The sequence below is a fragment of the Neoarthrinium moseri genome (assembly GCF_022829205.1).
Source record: "Neoarthrinium moseri strain CBS 164.80 chromosome Unknown scaffold69_Wmoseri_CBS_16480, whole genome shotgun sequence".
In the NCBI taxonomy this organism is placed as follows: Eukaryota; Fungi; Ascomycota; class Sordariomycetes; order Amphisphaeriales; family Apiosporaceae; genus Neoarthrinium; species Neoarthrinium moseri.
Window position 1 is genome coordinate 90,448 of NW_026055183.1, and position 12,442 is coordinate 102,889.

At 51.2% G+C, this 12,442-nt stretch overlaps 5 protein-coding genes across 5 annotated transcripts; 4 read left to right on the plus strand and 1 right to left on the minus strand.

The window, feature by feature from the left end:
- Positions 1–429: 429 nt before the first annotated feature.
- Positions 430–2,265, plus strand: JN550_011525 (uncharacterized protein; the record flags this gene model as incomplete). Its single annotated transcript, XM_049309899.1, has 8 exons — positions 430–594; positions 651–885; positions 940–1,013; positions 1,061–1,109; positions 1,155–1,278; positions 1,336–1,608; positions 1,666–1,969; positions 2,032–2,265. The coding sequence occupies 8 exons, from the start codon at positions 430–432 to the stop codon at positions 2,263–2,265; spliced, it is 1,458 nt and encodes a 485-aa protein (XP_049166501.1).
- Positions 2,266–2,543: 278 nt separating this feature from the next.
- Positions 2,544–5,375, plus strand: JN550_011526 (uncharacterized protein; the record flags this gene model as incomplete). Its single annotated transcript, XM_049309900.1, has 1 exon — positions 2,544–5,375. One exon carries the CDS (start codon positions 2,544–2,546, stop codon positions 5,373–5,375), a length of 2,832 nt encoding a protein of 943 aa, XP_049166502.1.
- Positions 5,376–6,662: 1,287 nt separating this feature from the next.
- On the plus strand, positions 6,663–7,891 carry JN550_011527 (uncharacterized protein; the record flags this gene model as incomplete). The annotated part of the gene is made up of 2 exons (XM_049309901.1): positions 6,663–6,758; positions 6,830–7,891. 2 exons carry the CDS (start codon positions 6,663–6,665, stop codon positions 7,889–7,891), a joined length of 1,158 nt encoding a protein of 385 aa, XP_049166503.1.
- Positions 7,892–9,071: 1,180 nt separating this feature from the next.
- Positions 9,072–9,846, plus strand: JN550_011528 (uncharacterized protein; the record flags this gene model as incomplete). The annotated part of the gene is made up of 2 exons (XM_049309902.1): positions 9,072–9,572; positions 9,634–9,846. The coding sequence occupies 2 exons, from the start codon at positions 9,072–9,074 to the stop codon at positions 9,844–9,846; spliced, it is 714 nt and encodes a 237-aa protein (XP_049166504.1).
- A 184-nt stretch (positions 9,847–10,030) lies between these two features.
- Positions 10,031–11,728, minus strand: JN550_011529 (uncharacterized protein; the record flags this gene model as incomplete). The annotated part of the gene is made up of 2 exons (XM_049309903.1): positions 10,031–11,464; positions 11,528–11,728. 2 exons carry the CDS (start codon positions 11,726–11,728, stop codon positions 10,031–10,033), a joined length of 1,635 nt encoding a protein of 544 aa, XP_049166505.1.
- Between the last annotated feature and the right edge of the window lie 714 nt (positions 11,729–12,442).

Consider the following 12,442-nt stretch of genomic DNA (forward strand, 5'->3'; position numbering starts at 1 on the left):
ATTTGTGGTTCATGTTGTAGCTGATCAAATGAAAAAAGCGCGTGCTGCTGGGTGTAGATAACACTGGACGTGATATTAAGGCTAAACGTCTAACCTGATAACAACCTGCAAAACTTACTCGCTGTGGGCGTTAGACGTCCTCTGCGTATCACACAATGCATTTGCTTCGACAAGCGATATGCCGCGATGCCAATAAATTGCGTGACGAATGCTGTGTGCTGCAGGCCTCCTTGGTATTAACGATCCAATTAGATACCGGCTATATTGGGGTTACGCTGGCATCCAAGACTTATGATGAGGGGGATTTCAGTCTCACCTCATGCCAAGAATTGTTTCAATCTATCGACAACATCATACCATACGGTAAGCGCAAGGTAATACCATCTGAAGAAAATTAATCCATCGGGCAATAGCAGTAACTATCGTGATATGGCCGAGGTCAAGGGAATTGCTGTAGGGGATGAACCTTCACAGCTCAGTAGCCATGATTCTCATGGTAAGGCAGCATTGGGTCGCCGCGACTATGCCGGAGCGGAGGCAAAGACGGATCCAAAGGAGATAAGACTCGTGCGCAAACTCGACAGGCGTGTCATGGTAAGCCCTCCTACTGAAACTCATGTGTGCTCAATAATAACAACACCGCCTTATAGCCAATCCTCTGGTTCATGTACTTCTGGAACTACATTGACCGTGGAGCTCTGGCCCAAGCTCGCCTCAACAACCTGGAACGCGATTTAGGCATGTCCGGGGAAAACTTCAACACTGCAGTATCTATCTTGACCATCGGCTACGTTCTCATGCAAATTCCGAGTAACATGCTCCTGACCCGCGTTCGGCCGGGCTTTTATCTAGCCTCATGCGCCCTTGTTTGGTCGTTGATCTCAGGTCATTCAAGTCTTAACCATTTCTTTGACCCCCTCAGGCTCACTGTGAATATAGCATGCACTGGTTTTGTCAGGTCCTATCAATCATTGCTTGCATGCCGCTTCCTACTTGGATTCTTTGAAGCACCGGTCCGTTGCTCTTCAACAGCCCTGGGTTATGTACTCACATCAAACAGTTTTATCCCGGAGCATTGTACCTCTTATCGATATACTACAAACGCAAAGGTATGACATGGAGGAGCTAAGAATATTATTGCTGACCCTGAGTAGAAGTCGCATCTCGGATGGCCTTGCTGTATAGTGCTCAAATGGCTGGATTGAGCTTTGCAAATCTCATAGCCGCCGGTGTTTTTGAAGGTCTTGATGGAGTACGGGGGCAGGCGGGCTGGAGATGGTAAACTTACTCTAATTGCGGTTGAGCGGAACCGTCGCTGACTGACTTTTCTGTCAGGCTGCTTTTCTTAGAGGGCTCAGCCTCCGGCTTGACGGCTGTAGCAGCCTTCTGGTTCCTCCCAGACTCAGATCACCGAACCCGGTGGTTGACTCAAGAAGAACACCAGTTGGCTCGGGAGAGGATGGCCAGAGACCAACCAGTCGACGCTGAGGAGCGAGAGGGTGTCTGGAACGCGCTGCGTCTGGCGCTCAGGGATCCACGAGCCTGGGTATTCTGTGCAATCCAGAACTTTCACTATGCCGGCCTGTCTTTCATTAACTTCCTTCCAACGTGAGTAGCAAACCCCCCAGATGAGAACTTCTTGACACACTGTGCTAATCGCAGAAGTGTCATCCAAACAATGAGCTTTGGCAATACTGTAACTCTTCTCTTGGCATGTCCTCCTTACTTGTGCGCAGGAGTTGCTACAGTGTTGCTTGGCTGGAGCTCTGGACGATTCCACGAACGAACGATTCATATTACCATTGGGCTTAGCGTCGCCATCATTGGGTTCGTCACTGCTGCCTCGACTCTCAATACGGCCGGGCGATATGTAGCATGCTTCATTTTCCCGATTGGTGCTTACTCGGTGAACTCTGCCATTGTTGGGTGGATCGCCACAACATTATCCCAGAGCCAAGAGAAGAAAGCGGTATGTCTGATCATGTACAGTTCCTCACCTCTTCATTTTCAGGCAGCTTAACACAGTTACAGGTGGCGCTGGCAATGACGAATGTCAGTGCTCAGATTGCGCAAGTATATGGGGCCTACTTGTGGCCGAAGACTGATGGGCCCCGTTATGTTATCGGGTTTAGTGCGTCGGCTGCATTCTCCCTGATGTCCATACTCATGTGCTGGCTTATGAGGGCCACGCTCAAGCGCGAGAATAGAAGGCTTCAGCAAGCCCGCGGCGCGGGCCAAGGAGACATCAACACGTACGGGTACTAGTGGGCTCCATGTCTTCGCAAGTTGGAGGCTTTAATTGAATACACCCCATTATGGTCGTGTTATTCGTGGCTATGCTCGAATGGAAAGGCGATGGCAAAGAATCGCACTGTGTGTAAGGTGAAATCGAGGGGCTGGTTGAACCCCACATTGTTCGGGTTGCATCACCTTCTAAGATAAGGCTAGCTTCAATGATGAACGGCCATCTTCTCTATCCTTCTTGCAGCCATTGAATCTCACTCTTGTTTGCTTTTCCATCTGATCAGAATCGAGTGAATGAGATGGAGTCCGAGAAGGGTGAACTACCGCCTTACAGCGCCGTTGAGCGTCCACAGTGGCGCCAACGCCGCCACTTCCGCCGCTCGCGGGGCATGCGATTCCTAGCGCTGGCCTGTCTGGGCTTCATTGTCTACGCACAGTGGAGACAGATATCGTCACCGAAGGTTGGATCGAAGAACGCCGCAGCGCTCTCTGTCGAGAAGCTGGAGGCTGATCTCGCGACATGCTCCAGGCTTCGTGCGAAGCCCCAGGACCCAATTGGCCTCGGCCGTGAGCGCAATGCCAGGTACATTGATGGGCACAAGCCAACACTCATCAAGAATGCGACGGTATGGGTTGGAGAGCCTGTGCAGGGCACAAGCGCTGATGATGCCCATGCCGGAAAAGGGTACTCATGGATTAACGCTGATGTCTATCTCGAGTATGGACTGATCCAAACGGTCGGCAAAGATATCGATTCTGCGTTCCTGTCACCCGATGTCCTAGTTTGGGACGCCAAAGGCCGCCAGCTCACCAGTGGCATCATCGACATGCATAGCCACTCGGGCGTGGACAGTCTGCCGCAGCTTGTCGGCAATGAAGACACCAATGAGATGTCTTCCGATATCACGCCCTACGTCAGGTCCATTGACGGCATCAACCCACTTGACCATCAGATCCAGGTGATCAAGTCAGGTGGTGTAACAACTAGTCTGGTATTGCCAGGGTCTGGAAACAATATCGGCGGTGAAGCTTTCGTCATCAAGCACGCTGTGGGAAAGTCGGACGGGCGAAATGAGACTTCCGCCACGGATATGCTTGCTGACCCGGACCGGAACTGGAGATATATGAAGATGGCCTGCGGAGAGAACGCCAAGCGAGTGTATGGCAAAGTTGGCGAGCACGGACCTGTCAGCAGACTGGGCGAGTCATGGGAGTTCCGTCATGCGTTTGAGACGGCAGCGAACCTCATTCAAGCCCAAGATGACTGGTGTGACCAAGCGGCAGCCATTGGTGTTGACAACATGGCCAGCTACCTCCCGCAGGAGCTCAAGTGGGAGTCACTCAGTGCCGCACTTCGAGGGCAAGTTCACATCAACACGCATTGTTACACCATTCCTGATCTTGAGGCCTTCGTCGATCACACGAACGAGTTCAAGTTCCCGATCCGAGCTTTCCATCACGCACATCAGACTTACCTGGTGCCCGAGATCCTCAAGCGCGCTTGGGGAGACTCTCCGCCCGCTTCAGCACTGTTTGCCGACAATATGTGGTATAAGGCCGAGTCTTATGTTGGTTCCGAATACGCTGGCAAAATCTTGTGGGAGAACGGCCTGACACCAATCTACGTCAGCGACAATCCAGTCCTGAATGCCCAACATGTTGTCTTCGAAGCTGCCAAGGCTTTCGGTTATGGACTGCCTTACCACGCTGCTCTCGCCAGTGTAACAACCGCCCCAGCAGAACGTCTTGGCCTTGGTCAGAGGCTAGGAAAGGTCAAGCCTGGTTTTGATGCTGATGTTGTTGTCTGGGACAGCGATCCGCTGAGTATTGGTGCCACCCCTGTTCAAGTTTGGATCGATGGCACTGCTCAGTTTGACGACCCTGTAGAGTTGGTTAAGCCTTTTACGGGACCACTCGACGCCAGCGGTGATCCTGTGAACGCCAAAGAGAATTTCGTCGAGGTTTCTGATGTTATCTTCACGGGTGTGGCAAAGTCCTTTGCATCGGAGGGGCTAAGTGCTCAGAGCAACGACAACCTCACTGTGGCTATCACAAATGGCAAAATCAGCTGTGTCGGAACTTGCTCCTATGAAATCCAAGTTGCATCCAACTCTGGTGGCCGCATCATTCATTTAAAGAATGGTCACTTGGCCAAGTCGTTTGTTGCATTCGGATCATTAATTGGGCTGAATGCCATTGACGCCGAGAAAGATACCGACAATGGTGCCTCGACTGAGAACTTCAGTCGGGGAGTTGATGGCCTCCGCCTCGACACGAAAAAGCTACACTACGCCCATAGATATGGTGTGACAAGAGCTATCTCGGCGCCAAAGTTCACCGGCGGCGCCACACACTTTGGAACTAGTGTTGGCTTCAAGACTGGTGCGCTCCATACTCTACAGGAGGGAGCGGTTTTTGCGGATGATGTGGCAGTCCACTACACTCTTGATGACACTTCCAAACGGGCTGGCGGCTCAGTTTCCGCTGCCTTGGGTAGCCTACGACACAAACTGCTGAAGGCAGTTGAAGCAAATGATACTGCATCCGACCCATTCTCCGAAGAAGCTTTTCTCAGGAGAGTTGTGACGGGCCACCTTCCCCTCTCCCTCACTGTCCACAGTGCAGATGGAATCGCGGGTGCCCTCAAGCTGAAGAAGCTTGTAGAAGAGGCGGGCAAGTCTGAGATCACTCTTGTCATCATTGGTGGGGCGGAATCCTACCTGCTCGCAGATGAATTGGCTGCCGCTAAGGTCGGCGTCGTTCTTGCCCCTCTCCTGTCATACCGCAACAGCTGGGATGAGCGGCGAGCCCTAACCGGCGCACCTCTCACGAACGGCACGGCGGTTGATAAGCTCATAGATGCTGGGGTCGTTACAGCTATTGGCCTCGAAGAGGATTGGCTTGTCCGGGACATGGCTATCCTGGCAGGTATCGCGTATACGAACGGAGGTGGCAGGCTAACGGAGAAAGAGGCACTAGATCTCGTCGGTGGAAATGTCTACAAGATTCTGGGCATCAAGGCACCCGAGCCGGCCGAGGACTTTGTCGTTTTCGAAGGAAACCCGTTGGAAATCGGCGCGCACATTAGAGCTGTAGGGTCCAGCTCGAAGTCCGTGACCATACTTGAGTAGACGAGTTTGGCTTCGTTATGTCACTTGATGACTAAATATCGTATGTGAGGTATCTTAGTCAGTATATATCATTACATTGTTTGTATATACCACACCACTGCACTTTTTCTTTATTGGAGAGTGAGACGTCATCCACTCAACCTGGCCATTCGTCACGCTACTTCGTTGCGTCGTTGTCTTGTCTATACATATCGCGCAAAACCCAGGTATTCAAGCGTCTCGATAAGGCTCGTGAAGTCTCTGTCTTGCGCTGATCTGTTGAAACGCCGTAAAATGTGTCAAAGTTTGAGCTTGTGCAATTTGGGCATGTCGTTCATGCCAAGGCCCGGCGGCATGGCGGAGTGCTACCCCAGACGGCTTCAGGCCATTATAGGGACTCATATAGCCCCGCCCAGTTACCCCACAAACCTGGGGAACGCGATCGCTCATTGACGGTATTTCGTGCGGTTCGGTGCCTCCCTCCCCTTTCACTGCATTGAACCGACAGAACGGCCGATCCCAGGCAACTAGGCTCGAGAACGTCGGAGTTCTTCAGCTCTTGGATCTGTCACCGGAGCCCACGTGCGCGGCAACCACCGAAGCGATCTAAATCAAGATCGTCTTTTGAATCTCTGACGATGGCCATTGGTTATCATCGCACCATCTCGGCCTCTCTTTTTCTTGGTCATGTGGAGCATAGTAGTTCGCGATTGAGGCGTTTTGAACATCAGCAGTCTCAATCTCACGACCGCAAAGCCTTGATTGGTCGCATGCGCTACCCTCCCAAGTGATGAGCAAGTTGAATAGTGTGATATCCTAAAAATTAATAGTAAAGCCGAGACCAGGATCGGTTGTGAGAGTCTATCTTGGTATGACGGCCTGACTTCCACATGTTAACCAGACAATACTAGAAGATTTCGGCCCAGGAATCGGGCCGTCTTATAACACCACCGCAAGTCACCTCTCGGGGCGGAGCTTAGCTGTCGCCCAGATATGAACTCCGCCCCTCCAGTATTCGTCGGTTACGCTGCCCGGTGGATCGTTCACTGCATTTTCCCCCATCGGCCATAATGTTGAGAGACAAATCAACGCAATACTGGTCACGATTCTTGCCTAATCCGGGTCCGTCACATACCATTGACAAGGTCACGAGATTATGGTGGCAGGTAGTGACGAATGTTGCAAGACCACTATAAGTAGCCACATCTGCTTCTACTATGGTCAACATCAGCTAGCCGGTATCATTTGATCTGCTCTATCGCCTGTCGTCGATTTGTGTCTATCTAAGTCCGGGATCTGTGGAACGCCATGATCTCAACGATTTCTCCTTTGCTCTTTGCCACCCTGGTATTTGGCCATGGCTACTTGACTATTCCATCTAGTCGTACCCGGCTTGGTTTCGAAGTAAGCTCCAAGGATTGTGGCTCTTGAGTGTACTATTATGACGACCAACATGCTAACCCGACGACTTCTAGGCCGGCACGGACACCTGCCCAGAGTGCACCATACTAGAACCTGTCTCATCGTGGCCAGATCTTGATGTCGCCCCGGTAGGAAGAAGTGGCGTATGCGGGTACAATGCTCGCGTGAGCGTTGATTATAACTACCCCGGCAGTGCGTGGGGCACAAGCACGGTAGCTACCTACTCACCTGGTCAGGTTGTCGACGTTCAGTGGTGTGTGGATGCCAACGGTGACCATGGAGGAATGTTCAGTTACCGCATTTGCCAGGACCAGAGTATTGTTGATAAGTTCTTGACTCCTGGTTACGTGCCGACCGAGGCTGAAAAGCAAGCTGGACAAGACTGCTTCGACGCCGGACTTCTAGACTGTACCGATGTGTCTGGTCAGAGCTGTGGATACAACCCGGATTGTACATCCGGTCAAGCATGCTACCGGAATGACTGGTTCACATGCAACGCCTTCAATGCTAACGACAGACGGTCATGTGAAGGTGTGGACAACGCTGGTCTCAACTCTTGCAAGACGACTATTGCTGGCGGGTACTCAGTGACGAAGAAGATCAAGATTCCCGACTTCACGTCCAACCACACTCTACTCCAGTTCAAGTGGAATTCCTTCCAGACTGGACAGATATACTTGTCATGCGCGGATATTGCCATTTCAGGGGGTGGCTCAACCCCAGAAACGACGCTCAAGACGTCCACGACATCTGTCACGAAGACGAGTACTGCGGCGCCATCAGCAACGGCTTGCAATAACGCTGCTAGCGTTTCTGTGACTTTCAACGAGGCAGTCACTACATCATTTGGTCAGACAATAAAGATTGTTGGCTCTATTCCTGCTCTGGGCAGCTGGAACGTAGCATCCGCGCCCGCGCTATCTGCTGCAGCATACACTAGTACCAACCCTCAGTGGTCTACTACTCTGAGCTTGGCTGCGGGCACCTCCTTCGAGTACAAGTTTGTGAAGGTGGAGTCCACTGGCGCCGTGACTTGGGAGAGCGACCCGAATCGCTCGTACACAGTCTCGTCGTCTTGCGCAACTACAGCTACTGTCGGGGCATCCTGGCGATGAAGGCAGATGTATGCATCGTCGTACGGCTCAGCTAACTACATTGTAAAAAGGAGCCACAGAGGCCATGTTTCGAATTGGGAGATAACTCAACTTCCGACTTGAGCTGCAGTCTTGATGATTTGAATCAAAGGATCGTATTAATAGAGTGTTATTTCTCGTATCATCCGGGCTTGGATACTACAGAAATTAAATTGTCCTCCGTATACGTATTCAAATGCGTTGCCCCTTGCTTGTAGTTATCCTCCGGATCTTGGTTGAGGTGCTCGTGACAATGCCTAGTCGCGAGAGCTTGACATACGATACGAACTCCCGAATGCCTACCAATGTATTCAGTACCTCAGATTCACCAGCGACATTCGCAATTGCCAAGTCTGTCATGAACTGGAGTGCATTGATGTGACCCTCTCCCGCGAGGTTTCTTTCCGGGAGTTATTGTTGGTGGGTGAATTTAATTCCCATAGCCTCCCTTGTACGTTGCAGATTGAGGGTTGACTAGCTCGCCGTGGCCGGGGCCCATATTACATGGGCCTACGCTATGGCGATTCCCAGCTTCACGGCCGTGAGGATTTAAAGTGTGCATCGCAGAACCAGACCAATCGAAGCATTGAACTCCCATGTGACCTGATACCGTTCTTGATCGCTATTTGGTCAATTTCTAAACTGACTGCAAGCTACTTGAATTATCCATTGTTTTGAGCCGCATCCGACTTTACCGGCTTTTCGTGTTCCTACTCCACTGGATCCACCATGAACCAGTTTCATGTCGGAGGGGTTACCGAGATCCGGGGAGGGCGAGGGCCTCATGGTGATCCCTCTGCGTCATCTTTCTTCAGCAGTGGTGATGTTTGCTCTATCATGGGACGAAATCCCCACTTCTTGACCCTGCTGTTATCATTTCCAGCCTGAGCCAGCCAAGACATCCCAGTATGGCGTAAGTATCAACCAGGCTCGCAATCTATTTGCGGCCACCAATTTCCAGCTGGAAGGGTCATCGCTAGCCATGAAAGTTTTGACAAGTGACGATGGAAATGAATGATGTAGCACTAGGTTTCCACTGTACAATATATATAGAGCGCGATATACCATTGATGTCGCTCTCCTTGTGAGACAATCATCCTTCTCTCGTTAGTCTTGCAGTCGTCTTCTAATCCATCTTCCATTTCTGACAACCCCATTCACCATGCGAGCAGGTCTCCTATTGGCCATCCTGCCCTCGGCAGTGATGGGCTTCAACCTCTTCCGCCCAGCCACATTGGCACCAACAAAGACCTTGGACCGCAGGGATAGCTGGGGCGGCGCGGTATCCTTGGGACCGACAAAGTCACGTATCACCAAGGCTGTGACCACAATTATACCAGGCGACGCTCCCCCCAGCCAGTCCGGAGACCTTTTCCTGTGGCCAGGCATGTCAAACGGAACTGGAGACCTTGTTCAGACAACACTGGAGTCATGGCCTGACAACAGCTGGTGCGGTGCCAGCTCTGGCGAGTGGTGCATCCGATGCTCGCTCTTTGGCTCCTTCGGTCAGCTGGACGGAGATGCCTCCCCAGTGTCAGGGGATATGGCCGTCGAGATCTTGTACGAATTGCAGAGCGATGGAACCACATGGAAGCAGACAGCGACGGATGTAAGCACTGGTAAACAGCTGAGCAGCTTCTCTCATGCCAGCGGCCCGTACATGGTAAGTGGCCACCCATTATTATATCTCCTACTTCGTTGTATCTAGACTGACATTCCAAAAGACTGGTTATGGAACTGGCACGGAGTGTAACGATGGATGCACTGGTACCGTCGCCGCTCAAACCTATACCGACACTGTCATTACTCTGCACGAGGCAGACTCAAGCTTCGGCGATACCATTGCAACAAGCCAAGGCGCTACCTACTCTGGTCTGTCATCCGCTGACAATAAAATCTGGACCATTAAGACAATCAACATCCCAGCCATGAAATAAAAGATAGTAGATCAGGAAGCTACATGCGCATATTTCACTGTATATATTCATTTCTAGAGACTGCGGTCTGAGTCTGGTGCTCGACTATTCTCAATGCCAAATTGTACATTTATCTCCCGCGAATGCCGGTTATCTACGTAGATGCACTGTGATCCGAGCACTAACAACTGCTCCGTCTGAAATCCTAGGAATCTAACTTTTTGGGGGACTCATTCAAAGTCTCCTTCACTGTTTCTGCTTCCAAGCCTTCTATAGTCGATGATTCCTCAGCTGACATAAGGCTCTCCTGCGCCGGGAAAAGCTTGCTCAACCCAATATAGACGATGAAGGCACTCAGGAAGCCATAATACCATACCAAATAGCCGATGTAAGACGCTCCTCCAATATCTAGCGACGCGTTCACATTCACCACGAGACTGGGCAATGTCGGGCCTATGCTGGTCAGCATTGCCAACATAGCTCTCCAGTTGCAGCCAGCTCGATAGTTGTACCGCCCGTTTGGCTGATACAGGGCTGACACCTGCACACGTCGCTTTTTAATGATCCAGTAGTCGGCGATCGAGATCGCAATTATAGGAGCTAGAAAGATGCCCAGGCTAGCCATGAAGTTGATCAAGCTCTCCGCACTGGTTATGATCTTCCAGGGGACCATGATCCATCCACCAGTAATTGTGCAAATGATGGCAGCGCGGCGGATGTTAATATACTTGGGGAACAAACTGGCCAGATCGTTTGACGCTGATATCACGTTGGCAGATACGTTGACTCCTATCTGTGCCACCATCCAAGCCAGTCCGCAGTAGAAGGCTCCCGCACGTCCGCCAGGCGACGTCCATTGACTCGCTAACGTTACTGGATCCCAAACATATTCGCCGTACACGACCCTAGATGCCGAAGCACTGATGATACCTAGGAGTGCAATGACGAAGCATATGAGTGGGAAGAAAATGGTTTGAATGAACGTGCTGCGCGGCTCTTTGACGTATCTGGTAAAGTCAGAGATGTTTGTTCCAACTGTAGACCAGCTTCCAGTTTGAGAGGTGAGTGTCGAAACAATGAGCCAAGATCTTGTCCATCCGGAGACAGTCGGCGTCTGATTCCAGATATCTCCAGACCCTCCAGCCATGGTACAAACAGCAATCGTTGTACCCACTGCGGCAGTAATGGTAACAAAGGCCTTGAAGACGAAGAACCATTTCAGCTTGTGGGGTTGGATTGTCAGAAAAGGCAGCTGTATGCTCCAGAAGAGAAAGTGGCTCAAAAGCCCCTGACTGGTGATTCCTGCGCTGGCCGGAAGCTGGTTTGGTATCCGCGCGTAACTGGGCCAGATCGCCGTAAGCATGACCGTCATAGCCGTGCTCCCTGTATATGTCTGGATAGCATGCCAGAAGAGTGCCGTGACCATACGACACACAACAGGGAACTTTGCCCCATGGTAACCAAAAGCTGAGCGGATCCAGACTGGGAAGGGAATACGCAAGTATGCTCCCGGTGCTCCGTTGAACGCGATCGCAAATGACATTACCACCGACCCGACAATGACGCACCAAATGGCCTCACGCCATGTTAGTCCGATTGCCAGAACAGATGCTCCGATCTGCCAGCTCTGGGCCGAAAGCTGTGTAACGCATCCTGTTAGTTTATTTCCCTCTGTATGGCTCCATTCATCATCTCCACTCACGATGTCAGAGACCCAGTACCCAAGCACCGAGAGCGGTGTCCATATTCGTCGCTCAGGCGGAGTCACATCGAGATCAATATTGGTCCACGTTCCTTCGGGTGCGAATGAGGTTTGTTGTTTTGGCAGCACCCATCCTGCAAGACGAGCCTTTCCTTCGGCTTTCTCCTGCACTCGTGCTACACGTTGATGCAAGTATTCCATGTTGCAGTATTATTCTCACACATTTACGATTACAGCAATCTAGCATCTTCTGTCAAAACCACGAGTAGAAGGGGCAGCTGGGACATTTTGAGGTCCATGGCATACAGTGCCTAGGTACGTTATCACGTCTTAATGGCAATTAGCACCTGGGCGTATCTGATAAGAGGAGCTAAGACGCACTTTTAAACTCTAAAATTGTGATGATAAGCTCCAATCCCCCGGGGAACAGGTGCATCAGTGATTATCTTATCATCGGAAGATGTGTGCAATACAGGTGCTCTGAGGTTGGAATGATCGTCGTTAGCCTTATCGCAAGCGCTCATCTCCGACGGACCATCGCATACAGCCGACAAGAGCGTTCGGAAGTGTGACTAGCACCCTAATCCTCATTGAAAACACACTACCATCGCCTTTCTCGGGAAAAGTTGATGTAATGCGCCGCGGCACGACTGATATGCTAGCCTCGTTGCATGGATGAGACCATTATTCTCCGTACGCCAAGGGATTCAGACTTGGGCATTGGAACCAATAAATCGTGATCATAAGCGATGTCCTCATCTGTGGTATCAAACAACCTCATGTGAGGGAACACGCGTAGTGTAAGCGCGGCCAGGGATAGATAAATTTCACACAGCGCCAAACTTGCTCCAGTCAGCCGCTAGTCAGTCACTATCAAATGCTTCGCAGAGGATTGAAAGATGAAACCCAAGATCA